The sequence below is a fragment of the Pseudonaja textilis genome, chromosome 10 (assembly GCF_049901715.1).
Source record: "Pseudonaja textilis isolate UNSWEBS1 chromosome 10, rPseTex1.2, whole genome shotgun sequence".
NCBI classification, from domain to species: Eukaryota; Metazoa; Chordata; class Lepidosauria; order Squamata; family Elapidae; genus Pseudonaja; species Pseudonaja textilis.
Window position 1 is genome coordinate 3,006,679 of NC_141999.1, and position 13,338 is coordinate 3,020,016.

Sequence of the window (13,338 nt, forward strand, 5' to 3'; positions counted from 1 at the left end):
GAGAGGGGAGAGAGGCCTGGAACATCTTGCATGGCATGCAAAATATAGAAAAAGTCATTCCAGCAAAACGGAAACATCAGGAGGTTCACCTCTATTCAAAGAAAAGGCTTTTTAAAAAAAATTAAAGGCAGAGTTAATTTATGCCATCAATATGGTGACCATCCCTGGTGTATATGGATTTAAAGAAGAATCGGACAAACTCATGAAGAATCAGGCCATCCGTCGCTACTACCCTTAATCACGGCACATTTGTGAAAGTGGTAGATTATTGTAAACAGCGAGGAACACAGAAAGAGGGATTGGATGCTCTGGTGGGGCTGCCTGATGGACCAGTAGTCCTTCTTTCTGAATGTCATTGAAGGCTATCAAAACAGACATTGTTTTGAAATCTTGCTACAAAGACATCCCTGCTTTTTTCCTCTTTATGTATTTATTTACTGTATTATCAAATTTATATTGCTGCCCATCTTGGAGTTCTGACTCTGGGTAGTGTAAAAAAATTTTTTTTAAAAAAAAACAAGTCTAAAATCTAAAATTAAATCCTTTCCTTTTTTTCCCTCCCTCTCTTCCTTCCTGAAGAGAAAGACAGAAAAGAACTGCACGCTGTTTTCATTGAATCCCTTCTGTGTGCAACCCATTCTTGTTTTTTCCAATCTACTCACTGTCCTCATCTCTCTGCCACAGAGTCCACTGCCCTACTTAATTTCCAATTTATCCTCCCCTTTCTAGCTTCCCCATTCCAATGATATATTTTTGTGAGAAGCAAACAAAAATGGACCTTATTCATCATCTTCATCTGCGAAATTCCCCACTAGCCATTTTGTTCCAGAAAATATCCATAAAATCTATCCTTTTTCAAATGAAAGAACAAACCTGTGAGTCATTTAGCCATCAAGTGTTGGGTACGACTTTAAGTTTTAGAGTTTATGACTGAAATTTAATTAGTAGGAATGTCAGGATGAGGGGCCAAAAATCAATGCGGGGACGGGGCAGTGTAATTATCTGAATTTGATTGAGGTTGACTATGTCACCATGTCTCATTTTTCCAGATCCAGTAGAACAGCAATTCTCTGACCTGTTTCCTGGCTAGTCAGCTGCCCCATTCAGAAGGGAGAATCACTAGCTCTCTACTGGTTCTTTGTGAGGAAAATCAAGCCAACAGAAAGCAATAGGATCCCTCAGGACCACATCTGGAGCATGGAGTTCCTCTGACATTTATATGAACGTCTGAAACATCCTTTGAGTCAGAGGTAGTATTCAGCAGGTTCTAACCAGTTCTGGAGAACCAGTAGTGGAAATTTTGAGTAGTTGGGAGAACAGGCAAATCCCACCTCTGACTGGCCCAGGGATGGGATTCTACCAGTTCGTACCTATTCGCTAGAACCGGTTATTAACATTCTAAGAAGTTCAGAGAACCGGTTGTTAGAAGAAATTACTGGCCTAATCCTGTAAGGAAGGCAGGAAGGAAACATTCTGGTGTTGCTTACAGAAACTGCCTCTCCGTTAACCCTTTTTACATTCTTGGCAGGACTAGACTTCCTGTCTCTGGAACTTCTCTGGAGTTTTTTTCCCTTCCTTTGCTGGTACTTTGCTTGTGTGGAGTGACCATTCAAAGTTACAATGGCACTGAAAAAAGTGATTTATGACCATTTTTCACAGCATCCCCACAGTCATGAGAGGTCAGGGGAGGAGATGCGTGCCTCGATGTGAGTGATATTGAGTTGGCCACACCCAGCCAATAACATGACCACCAAGCAATGTCCACCCAGTCACATGACCACCAAGCCATGCCCACCAACTAAGCCATGCCCACAGAACAGGTTGTTAAAAAAATTGATTTCCTCCCCGGACTGGCCCTGCCCCCATCTATTCTCTGCCTCCCATTGAGTCCCAGCTGATCGGCTGGGTCTTCTTTGGTTGCCCTACACAGGAGAACGGAGCTGGAAAGCGGGTTAGTGGGGAGGGAATAGGGATTTTGCAGTATATTCTTCCCCTGCCACGCCTACCAAGCCACGCCCACAGAACCAGTAGTAAACATTTTTGAATCCCACTTCTGCTTTGAATCCATACTGTCTCTGTCTTCTTCCCAGGGTAATGGTTCCCAGAATTCAAAAGGCACAACCCGTGTTTTATGTCAAGGCTGCACACCTTGTGGCTTAGGAGATCCATAGGGGGGCAGCTGCAAAATTCAGCTATAGAACTCCAAAAGGCAGCAGGTTGATGCTGGCAGGAAACATTTGGGGTTTGTGAACTGCTTTAGAACTTTTTTTGTGGTCAAACAAGTGCTACAAACACATTTCTGGTACTGCCTCTGTAGAGATGTTAGAAGACAGGAAATCAGCAGGAAAGGTGGCAAGAGAGAGAGAGAGGGAGGAAGAGGAGAAAAAAGTGAAGAAGCGAAGATCTTTGATCTTCTCATCTGCACAGTTCTGTCTCTGTCTAAACAGTTAAAGTGGATTAACTCTGTAGTGTGATGAGGAAGACCTTTCCCTCCCTTTCAAATTGTGGGAACCAAGGAGAAACTGGTTTTTTCCACCCTGACTAAAAGTAAGTAATGGAGAAGAACTGAGAGAAGGCTGAGTTCCAGACCTAAGAGCAGGGCGGGGTAACTATGGCCCCTTTATGACTTCTGGATTTCAACTCCCAGAATTCCCCAGGCAGCAAGAAGATGGCTGCCCCCTCTTTGGCTATTTAGCTGGAATTTCCTCCCAAGGGAGCCCCTCCAAATGTTCTAACATTTTCTTCTTTGGGAGTTGTGGGTGAGCATTTGAGGGAAAAAGCTTGGGCTGTAAGTGAATGTTATTATTTTTTATTTGTTGGTTTCTAAGGATTCAATTTAACACTGACTCTCTAGAAGTTATAGTTAAATGAATAGTTTAACTACTAATGATAATTATCTGATTTGTAAACAAGAAGTAGAAGATTTTATGACTGCAATCTTTGTCCCAAGGATGCTTTCTTTCAAAAGGCAACTGGACAGAAGAAAGAGAGCATCTTTGGGACAACCATTGACTGCAATTTTTTTCCTCTATTTTTAAATTAAGGAGATATGTGTGTGTTAAGTTTACGTATGTATGAGGGAGAGATACTAACTATATTCAGGCATTTGTTCAACTTATAACTTTTGTTGAATTTTCAAGGCATCTTACCGCATCAAGCATGCGATCAACATGAGGGAAGATAGGATCATGGCAAACAGACCTATCTATAACATAAAATACATGTGATCAATAAAGAAATGCTTGTCTATAGAAATTTTATGAAGTAAATCTTTTTTAATCTTTATTGAAATTTGAAACATTAAAATACAAGTAAATCTAAAAAATAACTTTTTACAAATCTCCATCTTCTTTGATAGTACTAAAAAAATCTTGGTTATATTCATACATTTCCATACATATCTAATTAGTTGTATACACACACACACACACACACACACACACATATATTCATATCTTCTTCTGATCTCTACATTTCTTATTCCTACTATCTATCCATTGATACCAGTTATCCCAAGTTGAATAATATTCCAAGTCTTTCTTATTGTTTAATTCTATAGTGAGTTTGTCCATTTCTGCACAATCAAAAATTGTTTGGCTTACTAAACAATCTGTCGGTATAGTGGCCATTTTCCAACATTGTGCGAGTGCAATTCTCGCTGCTGTGGTAATGTGTAAAATAAAATATTTTATCTTTTTAGGATACTTTCCATTAATAATCCCCAAAAGAAACAATTCCGGCTTCAATTCTATTTGGCAGTGTGTAATTTCATTTAACTATTTTTGTATTTTAATCCAGTATTTTTTAACTTCCTGGCAAAGCCACCATACATGGAAAAAAGTACCTTGTGCCTGTTTATTATGAAGTAAATCTTAATGGGGAAACAATACATGCAATTAGCGATAACAAAAAAGACATATGAGAAATACAAGGGGTAAAGGAAGCATTCAGGATTTCAAGGAAATGAATTTAGATATTATATGAAATGTTAAATAGACAACTTATTGTCTTCTAAATGTGTTGAACTTCAATTGCTTTCAAAATCCAGCCAATTTGTTGGGAAAGAAAGGTATTTACAAACATTCACTTAGTGACTGTTCAAAATTACGATGGCCCTGTAAAAGTGACATGCAAACAGTCCTCACACTTATGACCATCAAAGTATTCCCACAGTCACATGATCAAAATTCAGGCACTGGGCAATTGGCATGTATATACAATGATTGTAGCATCCTGGTCCTGTGATCACCATCTGTGACCTTCACAGATGGCTTCCTACAAGTGAAGTTCATGGCGGAATCCAGTTTTGCTAACAACCGCTTGATTCACTTAAAAACTGTGGTGATTTGCATAGCAAGAAGGATTATACTATTGGTTGCAACTCAAATGAAGAACCACCTTGCTTAGCAACAGAAATTCTGGTCCCAATTGTATTTGTAAGTCAAGGACTGTGTCTAATAATTTAGTTTCAAATTAGCAATATCTTGCAGTTACATACCAATGTAGGATACCATACATTTCTAAAAATCAATGTCCCTGAATTTGGGTGGGTAGGCAACTTTGGGTCTGTTATTCTCACCAAGCCCTAGCAAGAAGGCAAGGGCAATTTACCTGTGAAAACTCTTATCAAGAAAATGTCATGGCCTTGTCCAGAGAGTTGCCTGGGATCAAGACCAACCTGAAGGCAGACACCAATAAAATCTTGTTCTGGGACCTATAGTCATCCTGCTATATTATCTTTGTTCACTTAGAGGATAATCTCATTCTCTTTGGATTGGTCAGAAATACATCCCAAAGTGAATAAGGTAAGGGTGAGAATTCAACAGATGTCTTTTTGGAAAGCGGCATCGATGGGGATCATTTGGGTTTATGCTCCTTGTTAAAAATGCAGGATTGTTAGCAAGAAAAACAGTGTTATCAGGCACACTTGTTAGATGTTAGATGTTGGGGCCATTTTGTTTATTTTGTACAGTAGGTCTCTAAAATGTTCTTCCAGGAAGTCCTACAGGCAGTTCTTATTTAGAATCTATTTCAGAATGACGGGTTTGGAAGCAGTGGTGCGATTCAACTGGTTCGTACCTGTTTGCAAGAACCGGATGTTAACTCTCTAAGCAGTTCGGAGAACCGGTTGTTGTGACTGGGTGGTCATGTACAGAGGTGGTATTCAGCCAGTTAGGACAGGTTCTGGTGGACCGGTAGCGTAAATTTCTAATTGAGTTTATACATTCGGGTCAGAATGGGTTCCTGCCTAAGAGACAAATTAGAAATAATGTAAGAATAATTCTGGATACAGTATCCTTCCCCTGTCATGCCCACCAAGCCACGCCCACAGAACCATTAGTTAAAAAAAAAAATTGAATCCAACACTGACCCGGAAGTAAAAGGAATGGAAATTAAAAAAGAAAAATATAAATTGCAAGCCTTTGCTGATGATCTAGTTTTTATATTAGAAGAACCAATAGAATCAAGCCCAAAATTGATAAATATGGAGAGGTGGCAGGGATGAAAATAAATAAGGAAAAAACTAAGGTGATAGTTAAAAATCTTACTGAAAAATAAAAAAAGAACTGACAGAGTAAATAAGGTTGCAGGTAGTAAAGATGGTCAGATATTTAGGCATCCATCTTACAGCAAGGTGTGTGACGATGAAAGAGGACAATTAGGTAAAACTAATGCAGCAAATTAAATTAGACTTAGAAAGATGGAAGAACTTTCAATTATCTACGACAGGGAGAATAGCCTCAGTGAAAACGAATATACTGCCAAAATTGCTTTTCCTATTTCAAACAATACTGATAAGATTAGAGAAGAAATTTTTTGATGATTTAAACAGAAAGATTCTGAAATATATGTGGCAAGGTAAAAAAAGCCAGAATAAAGTTTAAAATGTTGCAGGAAGCTGAAAGTAACAGGGGTTTTGGACTCCCAGACTGGTAACTTTACTATCAGGTGTCAGCTTTGGCATGGATAAAAGAATGGGTAAATCTGAAACATAGAAGGTTACTATTATTAGAAGGACATAATCTTCAGCTAGGCTGGCATGGTATGGCAGAGGTATGGCACACAGATACTTTCAAGATCACTATGTAAGAAACATACTATTTAATGTATGGGAGGACATTAAAACACAACATTATATGAAAATTCTAGTCTGGCTCTCCACCATGGAAGCATTAATATATCCAAATCTTATCAATTTTGAAAAAACTGTATTCTATAAAGACATTTTGAATAGGGATGGTGAATTAAAAACTAGACAACAATTACAGAGTCAAGGGGTGGATTCAGATTGGTGGCCATACCTCCAGGTACAAACATGATATGAGAAGGATATTAAAATATGGGGCCTAAATAAAGAACCAATGGCACTAGATAAGATACTAATGAGGACAGACAAAAAACTGATAAAAAGCATATAATTATCTATTGATGTACAAAATGGAGGAGGAGCAAGTCAAAGAAACAATGATTTGTTTGGGCAATTTTTTTTTGTTATAATATAGAATTAGACATGTGGCAAAAACTATGGGATAGGAACTGTAAGTTGACGGCTTTGGCATATAAAGAAAATTTATATAAAATGTTTTATAGGTGGAATCTACCACCAACAAGATTGGCAAAAATGTTCAGTAACTTGTCTGCAAAATGCTGGAAATGTAATAATATGAGGGGCTTACTACCACATGTGGTGGACTTGCACCAAAGCAATACAATATTGGGAGAAAATAGAGAGCTGGCTGGAAAAATAATTAAACAGAAGATAGATTGGAAACCAGAAGCATAGTTGCTGGGCATAATCCCAGAGGGTTATGATAAAGGATCTGCATATTTAATTTTACATGTATTGACAGCAGCAAGGGTTAGCTATGCAAAATTCTGGAAAAATGAGAATCCCCTGCCAGATGAGGAGGTACTTAGGAAAATTTTAGAATGTGCTGGGATGGACAGATTAACCTTAAAAATAAAAGAAAAAGAAGACCCAGAATACTACTTGATATGGAATAAATTCTATGATTAGTTAAAGACAAAGGATAGAAATTAGAGAAAGAAAACAATGAATGTTTTTATTAAAAACAGAGATGATGTATAACTACAATATTATATGATATTATAAGTATTCTTATCAGAAAATGGGACAATTTTTTTTGATAGTACTAGCTATGGTTCTTATTCTTCCTAAATAGCAGACTTGGACAAAACACTGTATTAAAAAATGTTTATGTATAAAAAAATTTTAAAAAGGGAAAAAAAGAATGTCAAGCCCCAGCAAAGTACCAGCAAAAAAAAGAAAATTCTGGAGCTCAGGTGTCAGTAAGTCTGGGTGTACTGCCAAGAATCTCTAATTGTTATAAGGGCTAACTGAGAGGCCATTTCTGTAAGCAGGGCAATAAAGATTAGACTAGAAACAACACCAGAATGTTTCCTTCCTGCCTTCCTTACAGGATTAGCCCTGTAAAGTGGAAAAAGACAAAAGATTTCTTCCAACAACCAGTTTTCCAAACTGCTTAGAAAGTTAACTACCTGTTCTCTCGAATAGGTGCGAACCAGTTGAATCCCACCACTGGTGTCAAGTGATTGTATTGCTGCTTCTAGTACCTATTAGCTTATTTCAGGAATGTCATGAATGATGGGCAATATATTTTGTTACAAATTCATTTCATTTTGCATTTATTTATTTATTTATATTTCTAATTTCATGAGATTTGCTGAAGATCTTAGATGTTCGGAGTTTTGAAGCTGGGCTCATGACTTGGTTGTGCCTGTCTTTGCAGACATTATGGGTTGCTGCTACAGTTTAGACTATGATGATGACTGGGCTACAGATGCTGAGATTTGTGAGGTGTGTCACTATCCTATTGATCCAGCCACCAAGCCACAGGTAAGAAATCTCATTTATTGCTCTGCTATGGTCATCTGGATATTAATCCCATAACTCCTTTTTGAAAACTCATTGGGGACCTACTGTATGCCTGGAATACTTTACTGTACTGTATAAAGCAAGGTTTCCCAACCTTGGCAGTTTTAAGGTGCCCATTTTAAAAAGACCAAGGTTAGAAACACTGGTATAACGTCTCACCCCAAAGGTGTCCGACTCTGGCTTGTGTATTCCAACTTTTGTTTGAAATATGTCTTCTGTCTCTGGCCTAGTTGTATACCTGATTTCACAGGTAGCAGGATCCATTTTCATTTTAGCCAGATCAGGAAATATGGCACACTGTAAGACTATTAGAGAATAATAATAATTTCATGTGGGTGAAGAAGGAAGCATTTTAGTTCTGGCTTTCTTCCATCACATTTGAAAATGGTTCTACCTCACTTTTCAACTCTCTTGCAATTAAAGGATGTTTGATTTTAGTTAGCATTGTTTCTCCTGCAGAGACCCACTTTAAATGATTCTGAATTGCACACTCCTCTGTTGATGACTGAAGGGATTCCTCCTCCAGGTTCACCCCTTCAAGGTAAGCATTTTCTTCTCCTTTCAACTTTGGGAGTCGGCCAAGGCTATGCAAAAACTATCTGGATCTCTTAGCAATGCAATAAATCTGTAGCATCTTAGGATTGGTTGGAAAGTCAAAGGGTTGGGGGAAAACTTAGGGAGAGAACAAAATAAAGGAGCCGCATCGGTTTATCAACAAGTGGGAGAGACAGATTGCATTCCTTACTACATTAGAACTGTGGCTAATCCTTAAGTCTGAACAAGATATGTGTGCACACATTCCTTCAAGTCAGGTGTTGTTCTTTTTTTAACTTATGGTGACTACCTGGACAAGTCTCTACTATTTTTAGCCTTTTTTTTTCAGATGTGGTTTGCCATTGCCTCCTTCCTAGGGCTGAGAGAGACTGGCCCAAGGTCACCAGGCTGGCTTTGTGCCTAAGACAGGATGAGAACTCACGTTCTCCTGATTTCCAGTCTGCACCTTAACTCCTATCCTAAGCCAGCTCTTGTTGGTTCCCAAAATATATTGTCCTACAGCAGGGGTCCCCAAACTTGGCATCTTTAAGACTTGTGGACTTCAACTCCCAGAATTCTCCAGCTAGCTGGCTGGAGAATTCTGGGAATTGAAGTCCACAAGTCTTAAAATTGCCAAGTTAGGAGACCTCTGTCCTATAATATTGTGGACTCTTCAGTTCTTCCATAGAAAACCAAAGACATTTTTCTCATCTCATCTCTAATCTCGCAAACCATGTTTGCTTCTACCATGTCCATAACTCCACTTCTTTGATTGCTTTATTTATTTATTTATTTTATTTTGTCAAGCGATTATAAGATAACAGGTATAAATATAAACATAGTTATGAATACACAAAATGGATACATATAAGAAAAATAAAAAGAAACAATCCACTCATGACTTTTTAGACCTTCTTTTTGACCCACTGGCTCTTCTTTCATATATTAATTGTTATTACAGTGTTTCTCCAACAATACGGCCTCCCCCAATAGGAAGTCCCAGCATGTTTTATAGGTATAAAATCAAATTAAGTCCCTCCCCCCAAAATAAGGCCTATATTAAACATGTGAAATAGGGGGGAATGGCAGGGGGGCTGCCATTAGGAAGTACTTTAGTTGCATACACGGATATGGTGCTGCCTGCATTGACTTCGGCATTGGTGGGGCACTTCTTATCGGGAGACCTTCTGCTACCATTGCTTTTCCTCCTCCCCATGCTGCTGGCATTTGGTGCAGCCACGCACGGCCAGCCAGTGCTCCTCCCTGCAACCAGAGTCCGGCGGAGACACTCGGCTTCAGGCGCACCTGTCGCCACCTTCCCTTCGCCTTCAAAGGCAAAGCCAATTCTTTTAAAAATGACGCCCTACTACCGGGACAACAAAGACTCACCTGCCCGAGAGGACAGCCCAACCCCATATGGGGAGGTGAATCTCCCAGGGCCGCAGTGCAGGATCAGCCCACCGCGGGAGAAGCGCCCAGTCTCCATCCCTGCCTAGCACCTGGCAGAGTGCAAAAAGCTTTGCCTGGGGAGCCCAGCGCAGCTGACAGGCGGGTCCTCCTGCTCGGTGGCAGAGCTCTCACCAAGGCAGCGAGCGCCTCCCCGCAGAGCCCTCCGCTCATCCCGCCAGGCTGCCCAAGGCAGTGATAGCACCCAACCACCCACGGACAGGGAGGCGAGGCGATGGCAGTACTGCTTTCCTGGCCGGCGGGTCTGGTGGAGAGAGCCGGAAGCCACCCGTCCTTTCCACCCCTCACCCAGCCTGTCCCTGTCCCCACGCATCTCCAAATGCACCAGCAGCTCCTAACACTGCAGCGGCCCAGGCATCGGGCAGAGGTGCTCACTCGGCGGGGCTCAGCTCAGAGGAGGATGCGGCGCAGGCTGTCGCCTTGCCTCCCTGTCCACGGATGGGTGGGTGCTATCACTGCATCAGGCAGCCTCTCCTGGTGGCCCCTTTGGGTTCGGGCTGGAGGGACTTGGGAAGGAAGCCAAGCTCGGGTCGGCCCAGCTCTTTCACTTGGCAGGTGGGTGTGCACCCGCGGCTCACTTTCCTGGCTCTGCCCAGCCCGCACAGCTCTGTGCAGTATTTATTATATCAACTTGACAAGGATTTTCAGATGTGGGTTGCCATTGCCTTCTTCCTAGAGCTGAGAGAGACTGACTGGCCCAAGCTCATCCAGATGCAGTGATGTGATTTCTTTTTTTTTTTACTACTGGTTCTGTGGGCGTGGCTTGGTAGGTGTGGCAGGGGAAGGGAAGGATACTGTAAAATCTCCAGTCAGAGGTGGTATTGGCCGTTTCTCTGAACTACTCAAAATTTCCATTACTGGTTCTGCAGAACTGGTCAGAACCTGCTGGATCCCACCTCTGCCTAGATGGCTTCATACCTGAGGAGGGAATAGAACGTACAGTATTCTGGTTTCCAAACTAGTGCCTTAAAACTACATCAAACTAACTGACTTTGCTGATAAACCCAACTCTTATTTCCATAAATTTAAGTGGACAATAGCAGGCTAATTTGCTGTTATTTTTTCTTCTTTCAGCACACTTTTATTTATATGATATATTATTCCCAACTTTTCAATAGCATGTCTTTTCTACAAACATTTTACTAGAGGCAATAAATTCATGTACTTCCTTTAATTGTTCACCGTTTATGTATAACTTTTAGGCACCTGTACCTTGATAGGTGATAGATTAATTTCAAATTCAGATTCCTTCTTACATCAGAATAATCTTTACAACTGTTCCCGCAATATTTTGTAATCTCAACAACGTAGCATTGTTTACATACACACACATTTGTCTGTAACAAATACATGTCTAATGTCACCAACAATATTAAAAAAAAACATTTTCCATAAATTCATTAAAAAGCAAAAATGACAATAATCTTCCTTGATTTATTCCTTGCTCAAATATTAACTATTTGCTAAGCATTTAACTGATTCCCCTGCTCTTTGCTTCTGTCATATACCACTCTTATTGTTTTCAGCAGTCAACCAATTCCACATTCCATAACTATTTGCTTTAGGATACACTTTCTCTAAATCAACAAATACTTTATACTTCCTCACATTCATACATTCTTTAATGACTTGCTGCAGAGGTCACTTCTCTTCAACCCTGCCTAGAATATAGCTACACTGCAGTTTCTCAATTTTGTTGATTAATACCTTTCATACTCATTCAGATTAGTATCAGCTTCCTACTACTATCTCTGAATATAAGAATAATAGCAGGATTTCTCCAATCATAGACACAGTCTTCAAATGTGTGTTAAATAAATCACACAGATGATCCATAAGCATATTTTAATACTTCCCCAGTTATGTTGTGTACACCTATCACTTTATTTTCTGACATACTCATAGCATACATGGCTTCCTTTTCCTTCTTATTGAATATTGATTGCATTTCTTTTGATTCCATTCTTCAACACACCACTGTCCTCCCCATATAAATTCTTAAAACACTCCTTTCAGCTTTCCCTCACTTCAGTTTCACTCCAGATGATTTTACCACTTCAAGTTTTAAATGGTTTCACTGTGTTGGAGGCTTCTAATTTAGCTCTCTTCAATCACTGAAAACAGTATTTTGTGTAGGCTGAACCTGAGGGAGGGGTCAAACGTGTCATAAGACATGAGTCCATGCCTGTTCACCTTGAATGCTCTCTTATCTCCTATTCATTTCCCTTAACTGCCAATTAGTCAGTTTCTTGTAGGGAGCTTAAGCTTGCAATAAATCTTTACACTCATATGAACTATTTGACTCTCCTGATTTCCCTGGTGCTTGATATTTTGTTTCCTTAAGAATCATTCCTTTTTGCTCCTTTAACTGTAAATGTTGTGCTTGAATACATTGTTTGCAACTATCCTCTCTCACTCTCTGGGTCTCTCTCTGGGTCTCTCTCTGCCTCTCTGTCTCTGTCTCTGTCACTTTGCCTCTCTGTCTCTGTCTGTCTCTCTGTGCCTCTATATCTATCTATCTATCTATCTATCTATCTATCTATCTATCTATCTATCTATCTATCTATCTATCTATCTATCTATCTATCTATGAAAGTATGTATGTATATATGTGTATGGGGGTGTATTTCTTGACTCATTTGTTCCAAGCAGCCATTCTCTTCAATATACCTTCTTTCATTCTCAGCCTCTTTTATGTTTGCATTCTCACAACATCCTTCCCCAAGGTCTTCACACATGCCCATAGTCTTCTGCAATGTAACTAATTTCCTTCTATTCCTAGCAGCCTTTACTCAGAAACCTATTTTATGTTCATGCCCTCTTTAGATAAACTGGTGGTTGCACTCTATGACTATGATTCAACTCATGAAGGGGATCTGCTGCTTCGGACAGGAGAACAGCTGAGGATAGTAGAAGAGTAAGCTGGTTTCTCTTGTGGGACACTACGTGATTCATCAGCAAAAGGAATGAACTCTTCTGTCTGAAAATATCTCAAGTTGCACTGAAGGCTTGTATTCCACTAGGAAGTGGAGCTTCTAATCATGTCATTATCAGTAATATAGATCAATGAGGATTTAGACATACATTAATTCTGTAAAAGGTTTCTAACTGGGCTGTGAGAACCCTCAAGATTAATTCAGTTCAACTGATTTAAAACTGCAAGGCCTTGTAAGTATGTATGTATACATACACACACACACACACACACACACACACACACACACACACACACCGAAACACAAACCAAAACAATGTGAGAATTCTATGTTTTTGTCATGATTGAATTCAGTCTCTGAGTTTGGACTTTCTACCAAGGCACGCAAATTCATGTATTGCCTCTAATTGTGAAGTGTATAAAAAAACGGGTTGGGCTTTGATTGACAGTCTGCAATAGTCATCTTGATCTATTGGACACCCTG

The 13,338-nt window shown here is 39.8% G+C and overlaps 1 protein-coding gene across 1 annotated transcript in view; it reads left to right on the plus strand.

The window, feature by feature from the left end:
- The first annotated feature begins 2,401 nt into the window (after positions 1–2,401).
- LCK (LCK proto-oncogene, Src family tyrosine kinase) overlaps positions 2,402–13,338 on the plus strand; it is a 36,554-nt gene continuing 25,617 nt past the window's right edge. The window contains exons 1-4 of the mRNA XM_087939534.1: positions 2,402–2,547; positions 7,773–7,879; positions 8,378–8,459; positions 12,746–12,836. Coding sequence (XP_087795660.1) covers positions 7,778–7,879; positions 8,378–8,459; positions 12,746–12,836 — 275 coding nt within the window. The 5' untranslated portion in view covers positions 2,402–2,547; positions 7,773–7,777. The remainder of the gene's footprint in view (positions 2,548–7,772; positions 7,880–8,377; positions 8,460–12,745; positions 12,837–13,338) is intronic.